Source organism: Glycine max, chromosome 6 (assembly GCF_000004515.6).
Source record: "Glycine max cultivar Williams 82 chromosome 6, Glycine_max_v4.0, whole genome shotgun sequence".
Taxonomy (NCBI): domain Eukaryota; kingdom Viridiplantae; phylum Streptophyta; class Magnoliopsida; order Fabales; family Fabaceae; genus Glycine; species Glycine max.
This window is the reverse complement of record NC_038242.2, coordinates 38,618,036-38,637,521: the sequence shown is the minus strand read 5'-3', so window position 1 is coordinate 38,637,521 and position 19,486 is coordinate 38,618,036. Positions and strand designations below refer to the sequence as shown.

General features: G+C 39.7%; 1 protein-coding gene across 1 annotated transcript in view; it reads right to left on the bottom strand.

Annotated features, from left to right (window-relative positions):
* LOC100806517 (nuclear pore complex protein NUP214) overlaps positions 1-19,486 on the bottom strand; it is a 46,476-nt gene that overhangs the window by 20,127 nt on the left and 6,863 nt on the right. The window contains exons 3-7 of the mRNA XM_003525986.5: positions 18,898-19,066; positions 18,581-18,727; positions 7,154-7,278; positions 6,516-6,628; positions 5,503-5,642 (exon numbers count right to left, since the gene is read on the bottom strand). Of these exons, the coding sequence (XP_003526034.2) occupies positions 5,503-5,642; positions 6,516-6,628; positions 7,154-7,278; positions 18,581-18,727; positions 18,898-19,066 (694 nt within the window). The remainder of the gene's footprint in view (positions 1-5,502; positions 5,643-6,515; positions 6,629-7,153; positions 7,279-18,580; positions 18,728-18,897; positions 19,067-19,486) is intronic.

The window sequence follows — 19,486 nt, the reverse complement described above, 5'->3', positions numbered from 1 at the left end:
TTCTTTAATATATATACAATAGTCTCAGCTGAGTGAGATAAGTTGAGTTCTCCAAAATAGAGTTCATAGTTTTAACTTGGTATCAGAGCGGGAATAGTCCCGCTCTGAAGTCCCATCGCTGTCCGCCACTCTCCTCTACCGTTGACTGCCAGAAATTTTTCCAGCGAAGTCAGGGTTAGGTGTGCATTGTTGAGCGCACCCCAACCCAAGTGGTTTCGAGAGCAAAAGCCCTTTCATGCTCTCTCACGTGCCGTTACAGCTCGCATTTCTGTCAGGCGCGTAAATCTCACGCACCACCTTCCTGTCACCAAACAGTCGTAGCGCTGCCTCCATCGTCTTGATCGACCTATTGTGGACCCATTCCAGCCCCTGTTTGGCTCCACTTATCACTTCAGAAAAGGGAACATTTTATCCAGTCATTCTTGGGTTTCTTTTTGCTTCAGATCTGGTTGGTAACCTCTTTGTGCTCTGAAAATGGCATCTACATGCCCTATTTCTCCCTTCTCTGCAACTCCCAGTATCACAATTGAGAAACTCAACTGGAAAAACTATCAGTCTTGGTCTGATTCAGTTGAGTTGTGGTTCCATGGTCAAGGATACTATGACCATCTAGAGAAGGATGTGAATGAAGTTCCTGTTGAGAATAGAGCTCAGTGGCAGAAACTTGACTGCTAGAGATGTACTGTTCTGTGGCAATCTGTAGACCATGAGCTGCTAGAGATACTAAGGTCATTATTCAAGACCTATTCTTCTTTTTGGAGGAATGCCCAGGATGTCTTCGCTAATGACATTCAATGTCTGTTTAATTCAACCCAAAAGGTTGTTTGTCTCCAACAGACCCATCATGATATGGTTTCACACATGGCTAAAGCTAGAGCTGCAGTCAAAGAATTGAAAGTATTCCTTGTATGTGATTCTGCAGAGGAAATGAAGAAGAGGCTTGATAAATTGTTTCTGGTTTTGATCTTGCGGAGCTTACGTTCAGATTATGATCATGTGCATGATCAAATTCTGTCTGGTGATCAAAATCCTTCAATGAACAGCCTAGTCACTAGACTTCTCCACATTCCTACTTTGGTGAAAGGTGAAAATGCAGCTGCAGCTGTTGGGACTTCAGCCATGGTTGCCTCTCATGGTATAGGTAGAGGGGGTTGTGGTAATAGAGGAGGAGGACATGGTGGTAGAGGTGGTCATGGTAAGCTGTGGTGTTCTTATTTTGGAAAAGAAAACCATGCTCAGTAAATATTATGACCTGATAAGGCAGCAAATGTATCTACATCTGAAAAGGCAGAAATCTAGCAGCCAAGCTCAATCCTCTTCAGTGCCAAGTGTTTCAACAGCCTGTCTTTCTCAATCTATGGAAGGTCAAGGTCCATGGATAGTTGATTCAGGTGCCTCTAATCACAATTCTTGTAATAATTCTGATGAAGAATATCAGGAGTACCTGAGGCTGAAATCTAGCAGCCAAGCTCAATCCTCTCTTCAGTACCAAGTGTTTCAACAGCATGCATTTCTCAATCTGTGGAAGTTCAAGGTCCATGGATAGTTGAGTTGGGTTCCTCTGATCACATTTCTGGTAATAATTGCTTGTTTTCCTCTATCTTCTCACCTCATTACATTAGCTAATTGGTCCAAAGTTGCATCTCAAGGAATTGGTCAAGCTCCTCTTTCTTCCTCGTTGAATTTAAATTTTGTCTTGTATATTCTTAATGGTCCTTATAACCTAATTTTTAAGTCAGTTGACTCATTCCTAAAATTGCTCAGTAAAATTTGATGTTGATTCCTTTGTTATACAGAACCATGGTACAGGCCGGCTGATTGGCGTAGGACATGAATCACGAGACCTTTACCATTTGCTTCTTCATCTCTAAAGTTTTTGCATGATCGTCTTGGTCACCCAAGTCTAGCAAAGTTGAAGATAATGGTTCCAAATCTCAACAAGGTACCAATGTTGTTAATGGCGGATGGCGGTTCATGGCGGAAAGCCAAAAATCCGCCATAAAAATATGGCGGACGGTGTAGCGGAAAATGGCGGATGTCATGGCAGACAAAAAAAAATATACATATATATAATTATAAATAACCAAGTACCAACACCAAATAAACTCATTGAAATTGAAAAAAACAATGGATTGCATTCAAATAAACTAAAAAGTTAAAAAAGTTTCATGAGTTCATACAATAACCAAGTACCAACACCAAATAAACTCATTAAAGAGTTCAAAATAAGAAAAGGATAAAAACATAATGCAAAGTGCAAAGTGCAAAGTTCCATTTAAAAGAGGACTGGACAGAAAAAAAAACGTAGTGTCAAATAGAAAAATAAAATAAAAATGGGTGTCAAAAATAAAAAAAAAGTGTCAAATAGAAAAACAAAAAAAAAGGACATAGAAAACGGGTGTCAAACAGCAAAATAAAAGAAAAAAAACAAAAAAACAAAAACGCACACTGAAGCTGCGCCGTCAACGTTCGCTGTTCATGCGGGTGCGGGATGCGGGGTCATGTGTGTACTACGTCGCCTTTGCGGAGTGGTGGTCGTGTGCGGGGTCGTCGCCGCTGGTCGCTGCTGGGTACGGGGTGATGCGTGCAGATCGTGCTGTTGTGTTCTGTGTTGTGCGTCCTCCCGCTGCGCTTTTGCACTTCAATTTCGGGTAGGGTTGGGTCGGGTCAGCCCAACACCTACCACGCAAAAAACCAAAAAAAACCCGCTATTCCGTCATGGCCGCCATGGCTGTGGCAGCCGCCATACCCAACCCGCCATGCCACCGCTATTCGGTGATGTTTTTTCAAATTTCCACCATGTTTTTCCGTTATGGCGCCGCCATGGCCGCTATTTGATAACACTGCAAGGTACAAATGTTAGATTGTGAATCTTGACAATTACGCAAACATGTTAGGTCATCTTTTCGAAAGCAAACTGAAAAAAGATGTAACTTGACTTTTTCTACCATTCATTTAGATATTTTGGGGACCATGCCGTGTAACATCTTTTAGTTTTAGATATTTTGTTACCTTTATTGATGAATGCTCTCGCTGTACTCGAGTTTATTTAATGAAAGATAGATCTGAACTTTTGTCTAAATTCATGTCTTTTTTCAATGAAATTAAAAATCAATTTGGGAAGATTATTAAAATTCTTAGAAGTGACAATGCCAAGGAGTATTTCTCTTCAAAACTTTCCTCCTTTTTGTCCTTTCAGGGAATCCTACATCAGCCCACAAGTCCTCACACACCACAACAAAATGGAATTATTGAATGGAAAAACAGACATCTAGTTGAGACTGCACAAGCATTGTTACTTAGTGCAAATGTTCCTGTTCACCATAGGGGTGATGCAGTCCTCACTGCCTGTTTTTTAATAAATAGGATGCCTTCTTCATCTCTTGAAAATTAAATTCCCCACTCAATCCACTTTCCTAATGAGCCCTTGTATCATGTGTCTCCTAAGGTCTTTGGATGTACATGTTTTGTCATGATGTTTCTCCAGGCTTGACAAGCTCTCAGCAAGAGCTATCAAATGTGTGCTTCTTGGTTATTCCCGCATTCAAAAGGGATACAAATGTTACTCTCCAACCACCAGGAGATACTAAATGTTAGCTGATGTTACCTTCTTCGAAGAAACCTTGTTATTCTCAAAACAGGATGAATCCAACTCCATAGAACAAGTTTTGCCTATTCCTTGTTTTGGTACAATAGTATCTCCTACTCACACAACATCCAATCAAGGAGAAATTCAGCCCTCTTCCCCAGTCAATTATCAAGTTGAATTATCTACATCTTCTATCTCTACCCACCAGAGCGGGACACAAAGATGGTTCCACGATGCATGAATACACTCTTCATTCATGTCCTTCACCCTCAGTTGTTCCTACAATGGATCCCTCTTCATCATCTTCTCATGAAACAGATTCAGGTTGGCTCATTGCCCTTGGAAAAGGTATTTGGTCTACTCAAAATCCTCATCCTATTTATTTAAGTTATCATCGATTGTCTCCTTCGTTTCTTCTTTGTCTTCCATTACTGTTCCCAAGAATGTTTGTGAGGCACTTGCTCATTTTGGATGGCGACAAGCCATGATTGTTGAAATGCAGGCTCTTGAACATAGTGGTACATGGGAGTTAGTTCTTCTTCCACCTGGAAAGAAGGTTATTGGTTGTCGGTGGGTATATACTATCAAGGTTGGTCCTAAGGGTGAAGTTGATCGTCTTAAGGCTCATTTGGTAGCCAAAGGCTACACTCAAATATATGGTCTTGATTATGGAGGACACTTTTTCTCTTGTGGCCAAGATCACTATTGTTCATCTCTTTCTTGCCATGGTTGTCATTCGTCATTGGCCTCTTCATCGGTTAGACAATAAAAATGTTTTTTTTTTCATGGTGAGTTGGAGGAAGAGATTTATATGGAGCAACCTCCTGGGTTTGTTGCTCATGAGGGATTAGGTTTGGTTTGCAAACTCCATCAATCCTTTTATGGTCTTAAACAATCTCCAAGAACTTGGTTAGGAAAATTTAGTCATGTTGTGCAAAGTTTTGGGACGAAATGGAGTGAAGCAGATCACTCTGTTTTTTATTGCCATACTTCTCCTAATAAATGTGTTTACTTAGTCAATTATGTTGATGACATAGTAACTAAAGGGAATGATGATATCAAAATCTCTCAGTTGAAGTAACATTTGTCCAGTCACACTTTCAGACCAAAGATCTTGGCCACCTGAAGTACTTCCTTGGTATAGAGGTAGCTCAATCCAAGGAACGCATTATTCTCTCAAAGAGGAAATATGCTTTGGATATTTTGGAAGAGACAGGCATGATTAATTATTGACCCATTGATAGTCCCATGGATCCAAATCAAAAGTAATTTAAGGAGTCCAAAGCCAATACCACAGACAAATGCATTTATCTGTCCGAGGACCCATGAGTGTAACCTAAGTCTTTATAAGTGCAAACATCTGCACTCCTTCCACTAACAGCAGCATAAGAACTCATAGCAAATTCAATGGAGGCGTCTTTGGCTAGGCACCTGATTTGGGTAAAACAAGCTGGTGATTTTTGAAGTAGATTTCCCCAAACGATTTGCAGAGGGATTTGGAAGCTTTGCTCCATTGATGTTTGCTCCTTTCCTTGCTTATCTTATTTTTGTTTGGGTCTTGCTAATAAGTATCCTAAGAATTCTGATTAAGAAATCATTTGATAGAAGATTTTTATTGGTGGAAGTCACCATGGAATGCATTGGTAACATTAAATGTTGCACTTTCCCACTGATTAGCATTCTCAATTTTGTTTTGATGTTTTTTTTTAATTAATAGAGGATCCCTGTCCTCCAAATTCTTTGTAATTTTCATCTTTTCAGATCAATGAATTTTCTTGCCAAGCATGTTACAAGTACAAGAACAACTAAGCATTTTCCCACTAAGTAGAGTCAGCTACATCGATCAAATAAAATGATACCACAAAGTTTTATTGTGAATCATGCTACAAATATTGCTATGAATCTTGAAGTACCTTGAAGTTCAATTCTTGGAACACAATTTTCTCGCTCAATATCAATAACTACAGCTTCACTCTTGTCTTCATCTGCTGACCAACCAAGCAACATAATGTGCTGATCTGTATTCTTCATGTTGGCATTGATTGCAAGTTGGCTGTAGTTATTAAGAAAATAAATAAACAAATAAAGCAAAACTATTCATCAGTTTGCATTCCAAGTTTTGCTCAGGAAAGAAATTTAACAAAATTCATGGAAGATAATGTCGACGACCAGTAAACAAATTTTAAACATGCAGCAAACAAAAAAAGACAACCAAAATTTTCTTACCAAGAACATGCTTAGAGTCAAGAATAATCAGGTTACAATCTAACAAGGCTCAAAATTTTAAAGCTAGCAATGAAATATGGAATGAAAAATGCAGCAAAATAACTGATAAGTCAGAGAATAAATAATGAATGGTTGGCAGCTGTTCATATAACAATATAGATCAATCAATGTCAAGGCAACATATATTAAAGTTTAAGCATGCTTAATGGTAAAATTATGACAGAAACTGGTAAAACCCAGATAAGAAACTTATAAAGAAATTTGTAATTTTATTGATCAAACCCTAATCCCACTTTTGTAGAAATGTGATATCAGAATGAGTAAGGGTAACACCAACAATATCCAGATACTAAAGAGACCCAGAACTCTCCCCCAAAATTGATTTCCTTTTCCTACAATAGCCCTCACCTCATTCCCCTCCTACTTTTATATTCCTTCCACCTGTTAACTAACCTAACTACTTAACTGTATTTAGTTATTCTGTTTACTCTTAATTAATGCCCTCAGGGACTTGATTCCCAGTCATTCCCCTATTTCTCTTTACATCGACAATATTTATTTAAGGTACCCTCACAAACTTTACAGGAACAAAACCTTCAAACTAAGATGTAAAAACATGCAAAAGGTAGAAAACCAGCCAAAAAAAATGGATTAATGAGGAGATGGGAACACATCAGTAAAAGAAATGCAGAAGATTTACCATTGTTTTAAGTATGCCAATAAAAGGTAAGGCCCACTTCCAAAGGGTACAATATCATCAATTAGTCCTTGGTAAATATCACAGAAGGATTGAACAACTAATTCAGAACAATCCTGCAAGAGAAAATATTTAGAATTTAGTGCTACATGAAAGCAAACAACTATAATTTTCTTAGGCTACCCTAGCATCCTAACTCTTGAATTTGATTAACAAAACCATTTACAAGATGCAGCACAATGCATATTCAACATAAAAGAAAATATTATTACATGTTGTAGAGCCTACCCCAATATACTGAGTATCTGACTATCTGAGCAGTGGAAATCCACGTGACCTGCAGAATCACTAATCTAGTTTGCTTCTTTATTACATGTTTCTTTTTGGATTCCAGTAGTTGTTGCATAATGGAATAAGATGATTATGAGTGGATATAATTTAGTTGATTGAGAATTTTTTTGTTGAGTGAATCATTTTGATGACACACTAGAGCACATCCAGAAATTTTTTCTCATAGTTTATAAGCTTAGAGATCTAATCACAAACTTTTTAAAGTACAAGGACCTATTTAAAAAACCCCAAATAATTCAGGGAATTAAAAAGTAATTCATGAAAAAAAAATGCAAAGATTTTGCACTTACATCATTAATTTCACCAAGTTGACTTCTAATAACTTGGATAAGATAATTTTCCTCCTTGCCATCTTCAGTAAGTTGAACACATCCAATTACAATAGAATCAGGTCGAACACACTTCACAGAATCGACTGGTACAATTGTCAAAGAAACACTATATTATATGCAATGCATAACATAAAAACATCTTATTAAAACATTAAAAAAAGAAGAAGAAGAAGAAGAAGAAGAAAACGTGAGAGACTATTGACACTCTCATTGCACACTCCCCACTATCTACTTTTAATTACAATATCCAACAATGTGCTAAATTTTCCTGGTTCAAGTTGAACCTTAATTAACTACATTACTATTTGTCTATTCACATTTAACAATTTATTAATGTACAAATGGAGTGTGAATTATCAATTGGGAGTGCCAATAGCCCCAAAAAATTTCAAACATTACTAAAAAGTTCAAGCATGCAAAAACTTAATGCGCATGATTTTCAAATCTTTCCCATGTCAGTTAATAGAAATTCTTCTAAAGCCGCCATGATGTTAGATAGTTGTTACTTGCCAATATCTGTTAATGTTTAGAGAGTTAATTGGTCATTGCTATCTGTTAGTTTGATGGGTTAAGATAGAGAGGTCATAAAGTTTCTAAACTAAGAATAGAGAGAAAGTAAGAAATGAAAGTGATTAAGAACAAGTTTCAAGACATTAGATCTAGGATGGCCCAATCTAAGGTGCCAAAGAGTTTTAGAACCTGTACAAGTACAAGTTTTTTTTTTTTTGCTCAGCAAAAATAGATAAATATATTAATAATAGCAGTACCAGTGGTACTATAGATACATAGAGGGATTGGGGACATAGCTGGTTCACAATGTGGAATTTACATTATGGACCAGCTACACCCAATATCTGCTTTACATAATTAAAAACTTAACCCCAGCAACTGCCCTACTTTCCTAATTACACAAAAGCTTCTTTTAAATTAGAAGACCAGTGATTAAAATGAAACACAAAATCCTTCTCCGTAGCTTTAAGCCATGACCAGAGTAGAAGAAGTGCATCATCCATCACTTTGGTTTCATTAAATGTCTGATTTTCAAACACCAACTTATTTCTATGGTGCCATACGGTCCGAGTAAGGACTATCCACCAACATTTCCACCTTACAGCTTTGGCCCCAACTGCATTCCCACTGCTGTGTTGTAGAAAGTGTGCCCTCGGATTTTTTGGAAGAGCACACAGTGACTTCACCCACGACAGAGACTCCCACCAAAAGGGTAGGGTCTTGTTGCAGCGGAAAAACAGGTGTGCTGCATCCTCCTCCAAGCTGTTACACAGTGGACACAACGAATCGCTTATTTCCACTTGTCTCCTCCTCAAATTCACCTTCGTTGGTAGGCGATCTTTGATGAGCCTCCATGAGAACACCAATGCCTTAGGTGGTAACTTTAGTTTCCACAATTTCCCGAAAACCCCATCCTCATCATCCCCCCTTTTTGCCTCCAGCAGAATCCCATATGCAGATTTTGTAGAATAGATTCCACTCGGATCTGCTTTCCTAGTCCATGAGTCTGCTCCTTGCTGTTGGACTGATGACGATCCAATTTCCTCTAGAAAATCTGCAGCCATTGAAACTTTGCTGTCAAATAAATTTCTCCTCCAATTGAAGCACCATTCCCAACCTTCATCTTTGTGACTTCCCAAGAGGCTGATAGTTTGTTGTTTTTGGTTGGAAATTTGGTATAAAGAGGGAAATCTTTCCGTTAATGGTCTGTCCCCGGCTGTCCACTTGTCTTCCCAAAATCTGATCTTGTCTCCGCAGCCCACTTTCCATTCTATTTGCTCTTTCAATACTGCTAACTCCTCTTGTTGATTGAGATGCCTAAGGTCCTTCCACCAATGAGAGTGTAGTGTGCTTCTTCTTTGATCATCTAAATTTCTCCAGCCGCCATACTTTGAATTGAGTATTCTAGTCCATAATTGTCCGTTTTGTTGAAACAAGTCCCATCTCCACTTTCCAAGCAATGTTGTATTAAACTTCCTCAAGTCTTTAACACCTAATCCTCCTTTCTCTTTAGGGAGACACACATTTTCCCACTTGACCCACGCGATCCTCCTTTGCTCCGAACCACCGCCCCAAAGGAATTTGCGCTGGATATTAACTAGTTGCTGTATTACTTTGTTGGGTGCCCTGAAAAAAGAAAAGAAGTAAATGGGAAGCGCTGTTAGGACTGCGTTAATCAAAGTGACTCTCCCTCCCATGGAAATATGTTTTTGTTTCCATCTAGATAATTTTGACTCGCACTTCCTAATGATCGGATCCCAAACCTCCCTACGTCTTGGATTTGCCCCTATCGGGATACCAAGGTAAGAGAAAGGCATAGACAGCAAGCTGCAATTGAGGAACTCCGCAGCCTCCTTACACCATTGTTCTGATTTCCAAATAGCTCCGAATCGGCTCTTTGCGAAGTTGATTTTGATACCTGAAGCTAATTCAAAACATCTAAGAACTGATTTTATAACCTTCACGTTCTCCATTGTGGCCTCTCCGAAGAAAATGGTATCATCGGCATATTGTAAAATATTGACAGGCTCATTATTTTTCCCCACTAGGAAGCACTTAAACAGGTTTTTGTCCACAGCTTCTCTCATGAGTCCGGTTAGCCCTTCAGCAGCGATGTTAAACAACAATGGCGCAAGGGGATCGCCTTGCCGGAGGCCTCTATGAGGGGAAAATTCGGTAGTAGGGCTTCCATTAACTAAGATAGAAATTGATGCTGAATGAAGGCAGCCCCTGATCCACTTTAACCACCGGGGGCAGAAGCCTAATCTTGTCATCATATAAGTTATGAACTCCCATGAGACAGAATCGTAGGCTTTTTCGTAATCTACCTTAAACACCAAGCAAGGTTTTTTACATCGATTTGCCTCCTCCACAACTTCATTGGCAATCAGCACACCATGTAGCAATTGTCGACCCTTGATGAATGCTGTTTGTCTCTCGTCAACTATATCCGGCAACACTTTTTTCAGTCTATTTGCCAAAATCTTGGCCACAATCTTGTACACGCAGCCTATTAGTGAGATAGGCCTATATTCGTTGAGAGATTGTGGGTCTTTCACCTTGGGGATTAAAGCAATGAATGAAGCATTGCAGCCCTTCGGAAAAGTGCCATTGACATAAAATTCATCAAGGAAACGAGTGATATCAGCTTTTAGCAACTCCCAAAAATGCTTGATGAACTTGAAATTTAGCCCATCAGGTCCTGGGTTTTTCTCACTCCCACATTCCCAAACCGCTGACTTTATTTCTTCCTCCCGGAAACGGCCCACCAGCCCTTCATTTTGCTGCTGGTCAATACCTCGGAATCTGGTCCCATTTAGTTCTGGTCTGCCGTAGACAGGTTCGCTGAATCTGGTCTGAAAGAAATTGTGGATTTCTTCCTTCACTCTGGATGGTTCCTCAACCCATGACCCATCAATCAACACGCCTTTGAGTGCATTATTCATGCGATTATAGGTCATGAGCTTATGGAAAGTACTTGCAGTAGAAACAGTATTTACATCAGAATTGAAATCATTTAGTGTTAGAAATAAAGCAAGAAGCTGAAACAGCAGCTGAGCTTTAAAGTTGCAGACCAGGACCAAGAGTGAGCCTTGAAGTAGGATCTCATTGGATACCTGTGATTTTACAAGAAAATGGTTCGGATGGAACTCACAAAAGACACAATTATCTTTGCAAATTTACTGACACTAATAAGATTTTTGGTTATAGAAGGCACATGTAAAGGCTGACTTAAAAACAGAGACATTCTAGGATTAGTAGGAGAGATAAAAGTAGAACCAGTAGAGTTGATGGATAGACCTTGTCCATTACCAAGGTAGATTTGGTCTGGACCTTCAAAGGGACCTAGCTGCTGAATATTCTATGATTCTCCTGTAACATGAAATGAAGCACCTGAATCTGGGATCCAGGTTGAATTAGGACCAGGTTGAAAGTGGGAATTTGCAATCATTGCACTTGGAAACTGCTGAAACTGATTAGTGTGCATTGGTCTGTCCTGACTTGCTCCATGAGTCTATGTATTAGAGAGTCTAAAATCAGTGTTTTGACCATAGTTCCCATCCAGAGTTATTAAAACCTCCTTGAGAGTATTGATTCTGACCAAAAGAAATATTCTGAAAACTTCCTTGACCTGAAAGGATCTTGCAGTGTGAGTGATGGATTTGGTTGATAATGTTGGTCAAATCGATAACAAAATAATGCTGTGTCTCCAAACTTAAGACAGACTTGACACTGAAAGTTTGAGAAATGACATCCACGGCCACAGCCGCCGCCGCTACAACCAAAATTTCCAGTGATGATTGAAGCCTCCACAAATATAGTTGTTTGAAAAACTTTCAGATTCAGACTTGTTTGGTTTTTTTTTTTTTTTTTGGAAGGCATAATGTATAATATATTATTGAGATAAACAAAAACAGTACAAGTGGTACTGAATGAAAAGATAATACAAAGCACCTCTGGTGCTGCCTCCCAAAGATAAAACCCAAGCTAACCCATCAAAAAGTTCATATCCACATAGATTAACCAAAGTGATCCTTTATATTAGAGGACCAGTGATTAAAGCTAGTGTTGAATCCCTTCTCCCTAGCTTTTAGCCAAGACCAAGCTGAAAACATAGCCTCTTCCATGACTTTCGAGGAGTCAAATTGATTTCCTTGAAAGATGAGGTTATTCCTATGTTGCCAAATAGTAGTAGTTAGAGCCACCCACCACCCATACCATCTGCTATGATTTACATTAGCTCTGAATCCTTCACAAAATTGTGCTAAATGACTTGCTGGGACAATTGGGAGAGGTCCTACAGCCTGTAACCATGTCATGGATTCCCACCATAGGGGCAGTGTCCTTTGGCAATTAAAGAATAGGTGACCCACTTCCTCCTGTACCTGACCACATAGAGGGCAGCCAGCATCTTGGATAATGACATTTCTTCTTAGTAGGTTACCCTTAGTAGGTAATCTGTCCTTGAGGAGCCTCCAAGTGAAGGTTGCTGCCCTTGGGGGGATTTTCATCTTCCATATTAATTTGAAAATTCTGACATCTGAGGCTGAGGCATTGGTATTCAGCATTATTCTATAAGCTGAACTGGTGGAATACACTCCTGTAGATTCAGCTTTCCACACCATAGTATCCTTCACATATCTCTGAATAGAGATAGAGGTAATATCCTCCATAAAATTCACTGCCAAATCATTTTCGTGGTCAAATAAATTCCTCCTCCAATTGAGATCCCATCTCCATCCATCTTCAGAAAAAATTCCCCATCTGTGAGATGGTGCTGTGTTGTTGCCTGCTAATCAGAAAAAGTGAATTATATTTCTGCTGTAGGGTGCAGTCTTCCCCTAACCATCTATCTGTCCAGAAGTGAATTCTGTCCCCCCCACCAATCTTCCAAACCAAGTTTTGTTGAAAGAGGCTCTGACCAGAAGTATGATAAATCTTCCTCAAGTCCCTCCACCAGTGTGAGCATCCCCTTTTATCTCTGCCCGACTGAAACTCTTCCCAACCACCATATTTAGATTTAATGATCCTAGCCCATAACTGCTGCTGGTCAGAAGCTAATTCCCATATCCATTTACCCAGCAAAGCTTCATTAAATTTAGATATTTCTTTAATCCCCAAACCACCTTCCTCCTTAGGTAAGCAAATAGCTTCCCATTTTACCCAGGGAATTTTCTTGTAATCCTTAACTCCCCCCCTACAGAAAGTTTCTTTGCAGTGTTACCAATCTATGAGCTACCTTTTGAGGGATCTTGAAAAAGGAAAGCAAATATATTGGTAAAGCATTGAGCACCGAATTGATTAAAGTCACCTTCCCTGCCATGGAAATATTCTTCTGTGCCCACTTAGATAACTTGGATTCATATTTACTAATCAAAGGCTCCCACACCATGTTGCTTGAGGGTTTAGCCCCAACCGGAATACCCAAATAGCAGAAGGGGGTTTGCAGCTGCCTACAGTTCAGAATTTGTGCAGCCTGACTTACCCAATTGACTCTACCTCCTATAATCCCAAACTGGCTTTTTGCATAATTAATCTTCAGACCTGAGGCCAATTCAAATCCCCTGAGCATAGCCTTCAAAACAGCAACATTCTCCCAAGCAGCCTCTCCCACAAATACTGTGTCATTTGCATACTGCAAAATATTAATGGGTTCCTTTTTCTTTCCAGCCATATAGCTTCTATATAAGTTCTTCTGAACTGCTTCCCTCATCAATCCTGTGATGCTTTCTCCAACTATATTAAAGAGTAAGGGAGCTAAAGGGTCCCCTTGCCTCAAGCCTCTAGTAGGAGCAAATTCCTTTGTAGGACTGCCATTCACAAGAATTGAAATGCTTGCTGAATTAAGACAGGCAGAAATCCAGTGTCTCCATTTGGGACAAAAACCCATTCTTTGCAGCATATAATCCAAAAAAGCCCATGAGACTGAGTCATAGGCCTTTTCAAAATCCACCTTGAAAACCATAGCTGGCCTTTTGCTTCTACAAGCTTCCTCAATCACCTCATTAAGAACTAGTATGTCATGCAGGATGTGTCTGTTTTTTATGAAAGTTGTCTGCCTCTCATCAATAAGACCAGATATCACTTGTCTCAATCTATTTGCTAATAACTTAGCTATCACCTTGTACATACATCCAATCAAGGAGATTGGTCTGTAGTCATCAAATGACTGGGGATGTTTAGTTTTGGGAATTAGAGCTATGAAAGAAGCATTACTGCCTCTAGGGAAGCTGTCATGCACATGGAATTCATCTACAAATCTTCTGAAGTCAGTTTTCAGCATTTCCCAAAATTCTTTAATGAATTTGAAGTTGAAGCCATCAGGTCCAGGACATTTGTCCCCATCACAACTCCACACTGCTTCTTTGATCTCCAAATCCTAAAAAGGAACAACCAAAAACTCCCTCTGCTCCTGGTTTATTGAAAAGAATTGCACTCCATCAAGAGTGGGTCTACAAAACTGCTGCTAAATAAATCTGTTGAGGAAAAAATTCACAGCCTCCTTCTTAACATCATTGGGGTTCTGAATCCATTCACCCTGAATGAGAATTCCTTGAAGACCATTATAATGTCTTCTGAAATTGATGACTTTATGGAAATAAGCTGAGTTGCTGTCCCTTTCTTTTAGCCATTTAGCTCTAGATTTCTGCCTTAATAAAGATTCATAAGCTGTTGAGGCCTCCCACAATTCTTGCTGTAATTCTCTCTCAGCCTTTATCTCATCATCAGATAGGCTTCTATTAGATGCTAAATCCTCCACTTCATTGAGCTTCTTCTGAATTTTGTGGATCCCCTTATCATTTATGAACCCATAGTCTTTACTCCACTGCCTGATGGCCTCTTTCAAGTACTTGAGCTTATTTTTTAGCACAACTCCCCCCCATCCCCCCTGCTGAGCAGTGTTCCAAGCCTCCCTCACTACTCTATGGTAACCTTTTTGATGTATCCACCAGTCAGCCACCCTAAAAGGTTTAGGGCCCCAGTTCAGCATCTTAGTTTGCAATATGGTTGGGCAATGATCAGAAAAGTCCCTTGGTAAGACATGTTGACAACTATCAGGCCAATTAGACATCCATTGATCCGAAACCAAGAATCTATCAAGCCTACTCTTGACACTTCCATTAGGCCTAATCCAGGTGAAGCTGCTGCCTATACATTTAATCTCCTGAAGTTCCATTTCCGATATCTATTGATTGAATTCTGAGATACCCAAGGGATCAGCAATCCGATTAGAGGAACTAACTCTTTCATCTTGGCTTCTAATACTGTTGAAATCCCCCAAAAAGCACCAGGCACCAGGTGAATTAGAAGCTCTAAGCTGTTTCAAATCCTCCCAAAGAGCTCTCTTCCCAGCAAGGTCACAAAGTGCATACACATTCACTAGGAACATCCTTTGATTATTTGTAGTCCACCTACCTTCAAGCATGAGGAAATATCTACCTTTCACCCGCCTTTCCACCTCATAAACAGCATTATTCCATAAACATAATAACCCCCCAGCAGCCTGTACAGAAGGTACATTGTCCCAAGATGCAGAGGAATCTCCCCATATGGCCTGGCATATTTCTTTATTAAAACATTCTTTTTTAGTTTCTTGGATACAAACAATATCCACCTTATATTTTGAAATGGTCCTTCTAATAGCTGACCATTTAATCCCCCTCCCTAAGCCTCTGGAATTGTAAGAAAGAATGATCATAATATCTGTTTTTTAATTCCCGTCTCAGCTGCCTTCATAGTGTCTCTGTTATCCATATCTAGCAAAGTTTCCTTGATCTCCTTGTCATCTCCCCCGTAAGTGAGGCCCAGTTCTCTTACTAAAGCAAGCTCCTGTTCAGTTTTATCTCCTTGAATTGCAGGCATGCAATCTGCTCCTGGGACCAAATCTAATTCCGCATCTGGTCCTTGAAAGTGTTGGGCCTTTCCATGCCTTAACAGCACCTCTTTTCTTCTAACATATACCTTTGTGGCTGACTTAATTGGGCCTTTTAACTTCTGGCCCATTTCCCCTATAGCTTCGTTTACATCATGTTGACCAAAAGGAAAATTGGCTCCACATTTCTTCAGTTTAAGGGTGTCAGCCCTATGTGGGTAGTCTTCCTCAAGAGGCCGAACCTCCTCCCTGTCCCCTTCTGCATCTATGTCTGAACTTTCTTTTTTCTCCTTATAAGTCTGTCCTGTCCTCCCCTCCTGTACTACTTCATTGATCACATCCACCAAATCAGAGTAAACAACAATCTCAATGATACCTGGGTTTGGGGAGCTGAATCCTCTGGGATTTTCTCAACTAAATCTGGTTATCAAGTTATTAAATCTGAGATGGTTGATGAAGGTCAGTACCTGGGATTCAAGAAACTTTGGGAGATCAAACTTCCTCCTAAAGCCCTTTCTTTTGCTTGGAGGTTATTATGGGACAGACTCCCTACGAAGGACAACTTGATCAAGAGGCAGATTCAGGTAGATAATGATTTATGTCCCTTCTGCCACAATCAACCCGAATCTGCATCACATCTATTTTTCACCTGTGGCAAAACTATGCCTATATGGTGGGAATACCTTTATTGGGTAAAGGAAGACAAGGTGTTTCACTGTAGGTCTTTGGATAATTTTATCCAGCACTTCTCCTCAGCAACTTCAAAGGTTTCTAACACAAGAAGGATAATGTGGTGGATAGCAGCTACAGTTTCAATTTGGAGGCTCAGAAATGATATCATTTTTCAGAATCAAACTTTTGATATCAATAGGCTGACAGATAGCATTCTATTCCTTTTATGGACCTGGTTGAGGGGTTGGGAAAGGAATTTCCAGATTCCTTATTATAGCTGGTCTTCGAATATGTCTATAGCTTTTAGCTAAAGTCTATGTTAGTAGGGTTTTCATTTGTGTAGGGTGTTGTATCTCCTGAATTGTCAGGACCCTTTTCTGTATTTTGTAGTACCTCTAGTACTAGTTATTCTATAATATATTATATCTTTGCCTTCCAAAAAAAAACTCATGCTAGCCCAATTTTGTCTTTCTCCCTCATTAATGAAAATATTACCACTCTGGGTAATATGACCGTTGTGGAGTTCGGAATCCACACCACACGGTAATGTTGGATATCCCCCGGCATTGACCACCTTGGAGTGGTCCAGGTCATCCGCGTCCCTGATGGACCAGACCGAAGGGGAACGACCAAGGGATTTTACCCAGTGGTCGCGGCGCGGTTTGGACGAACGTTGTTTGGACGAACGGAAATTGTTCCAGTGATTAGGAACGCCGGCATCCACGTCATCAAAGTCAGCGTCACTGTCGTCGTTGTCGGAGTCACGCCCAGGAGTGTTGTCGGCGAGGGGTACTGGGGTGTTTGGCTGCGTCGACATTGGTGATGGAGGGAACCAGCTATTATTCTGATAGCTTTTCAGTTTGGCGCCCATGCTACTCATGTCCTCCACGACAGTGAGTTCATGCTCCTCCCCATCAATGGTGGCCCGTACATTCTCCTGGAAGCCCAATCTCCGATTTGTCCGGATGAGAGTTCGAGCTACGTCCATCCTTTTACGTTCCTCCACGTATTCATCAACCTCCACCATCTCACCAATATCCTCCATCGCCTTCTTCATATACTCAGGTTTCCACACGCTCGGCGGGAGACTGTCTGTAGTTGTTGAAGAGGAATTAGGGTTCGTCGAACCCTGAGTAAGGTTAATTGATGGTGATTCCAAGGTTTTCTTGCGAAAATTCTGCAATCGCGACTCATGTGCAAGCAGAAGTGCTTCAATTCTTCGATCGGTAGAGGCTCAAAAATTTACTTTACAACTGAAATCACAGAACTATACTCCTTTGGTAAACCTTCTAAGCTAACATCAGCATACTCACGATGATTAATTGGCTCTCCGATAGATGCAAGCACATCAGAAAGAGATTTCACTCGAAGAAGAAAATCTCATCGGTTTTTAATCGAGTTGTAGCTCGCAGCTCATGTCATAACTGTCGAGCTTTAGCACGTGTTTGCTTATGAAAATATTCATGTATCTTCTCCCATACCTGATATGAATGAACACTTCCAAGAACTCGAGAAAGAATCAACGAAGTTAACGTTGATTGAAGCCAAGTCAGGAGGATTTGATCTTGCTGCTCCCAAGCAGAGTATGCAGGATTTTCGTTATCGGCATCACGATCTGCATCTGTCAGAAACCTCACCGGAATTGAAGGATTCGCGACGAATCGTTGGAGCCAATGAGACTTAATCACTGGCTCAACTTGTTGACGCCATAGCAGGAAGTTAGAATCTTCTAGTTTTTCCAAGATCGGATAAAAAAATTGGGAAGCAGAAGAGGAGGGAACAGAATTTGTTTCTGCCGCCATTGATGACCGAACTAAGCTCTAGATACCATCATAAAATTTCTAAACTAAAAGTAAGAAATGAAAGTGAGGAGTGGAATTATTATCATTAACCCAGTGTCTAAAGATTACAAAGAGGTATTTATAGACAGATCTGTTAGAGGAATTATTATCATTAACCCAGCAGTCATATAACTGCCACTAACTAAACTAGCAGCTGCCAATAACTGTTAGAAACTAATACTAACTAGCTGAGTCTGCAGTCGAATAACTGCAGCTCCTTATAATACTCTAATAAAAGGAATTAAGGTAGATAGCCTATAAATAAGAGGGAGGTTGAGAGGGAGGATCAGCTTGTCATTTGGGAAAAGATTAGACTTTTAGAGAGTGGAGCAGAGTCCAGATCTCTCGAATATTCAGAGAAATCATTCACTTTGTATCTTCCACCTTGGTCCAAGACTGCTACCATGTTGATACAACAATTAGGATTTAAGGTTTATCAATACACACACACACATACATATATACAGAAATGAAACAAAGAATGCAAACCTTTTATGCTACCATCTGCTGCAAAATCACCAATCCATGATCTGAAGGATAGTGAAATTGAAACTCTTTCTTCAAACTTAGTCGATAGAATGCTTAGAACACTCTTACTCGCCACAGCAACAAATGAACCTTTCAAACCCCAATCAACTTCACAAAGAAACAAATTAAAACAAGTAATTGGGAATGACAAAATAATAGTAACTAAACCAATGATATACAGACACACGCGCACAGATATATAATGTAGTGAACTGATTCATAATCCAACATCTTTTGTCCATCACATGTTTAAGTGGAAAACCAAGAACGAAGCATACCAGCATCAACATTGTCCATCACATGTTTAAGTGGAAAACCAATGTCTCCATAATATAGTTTCCCAATGTTTGACAGAACAACATAAGAATGTTTTGGTGTTGTTATCCAGCGCATGTCCTTGACAAAGGTTGAATCGTTGAGTGAACAGGAAAAGGATTGCTTCACTTCCTAAACCACAGGAATATGAATATTGAAGTTAATTTGGCATAAAATATTTCAAACATACAAATTGCATTTTAGATAGAGATATAAAGCATACTATTATGAATTGTATACTGTGGTAACTAGTTAGCTGATGAGCTGGAACAATTAGTTTAGTGATGAGCTGGAAGTCAGAAAGGTTTGCTTTCTGTTGTAAATTCTGTTAGCAGTATTCTCTCTTGTACCTATATATACTTATTACTATCAATTGAATGGTCAAGAGGAATCATTTGCAAAGTTTTCAGTCAAGTTATTCTTCTCTTTTTCTGTGTTAGAGCTGGTTTTATGGTATCAGAGCTCCTAGTGAGCTCTGCTGCTTGGTGTTCATCATGCCACCCAAAAATCAGAATCAAAATTATGTTGCTTCCTCTTCTGGAGTTCAATTTG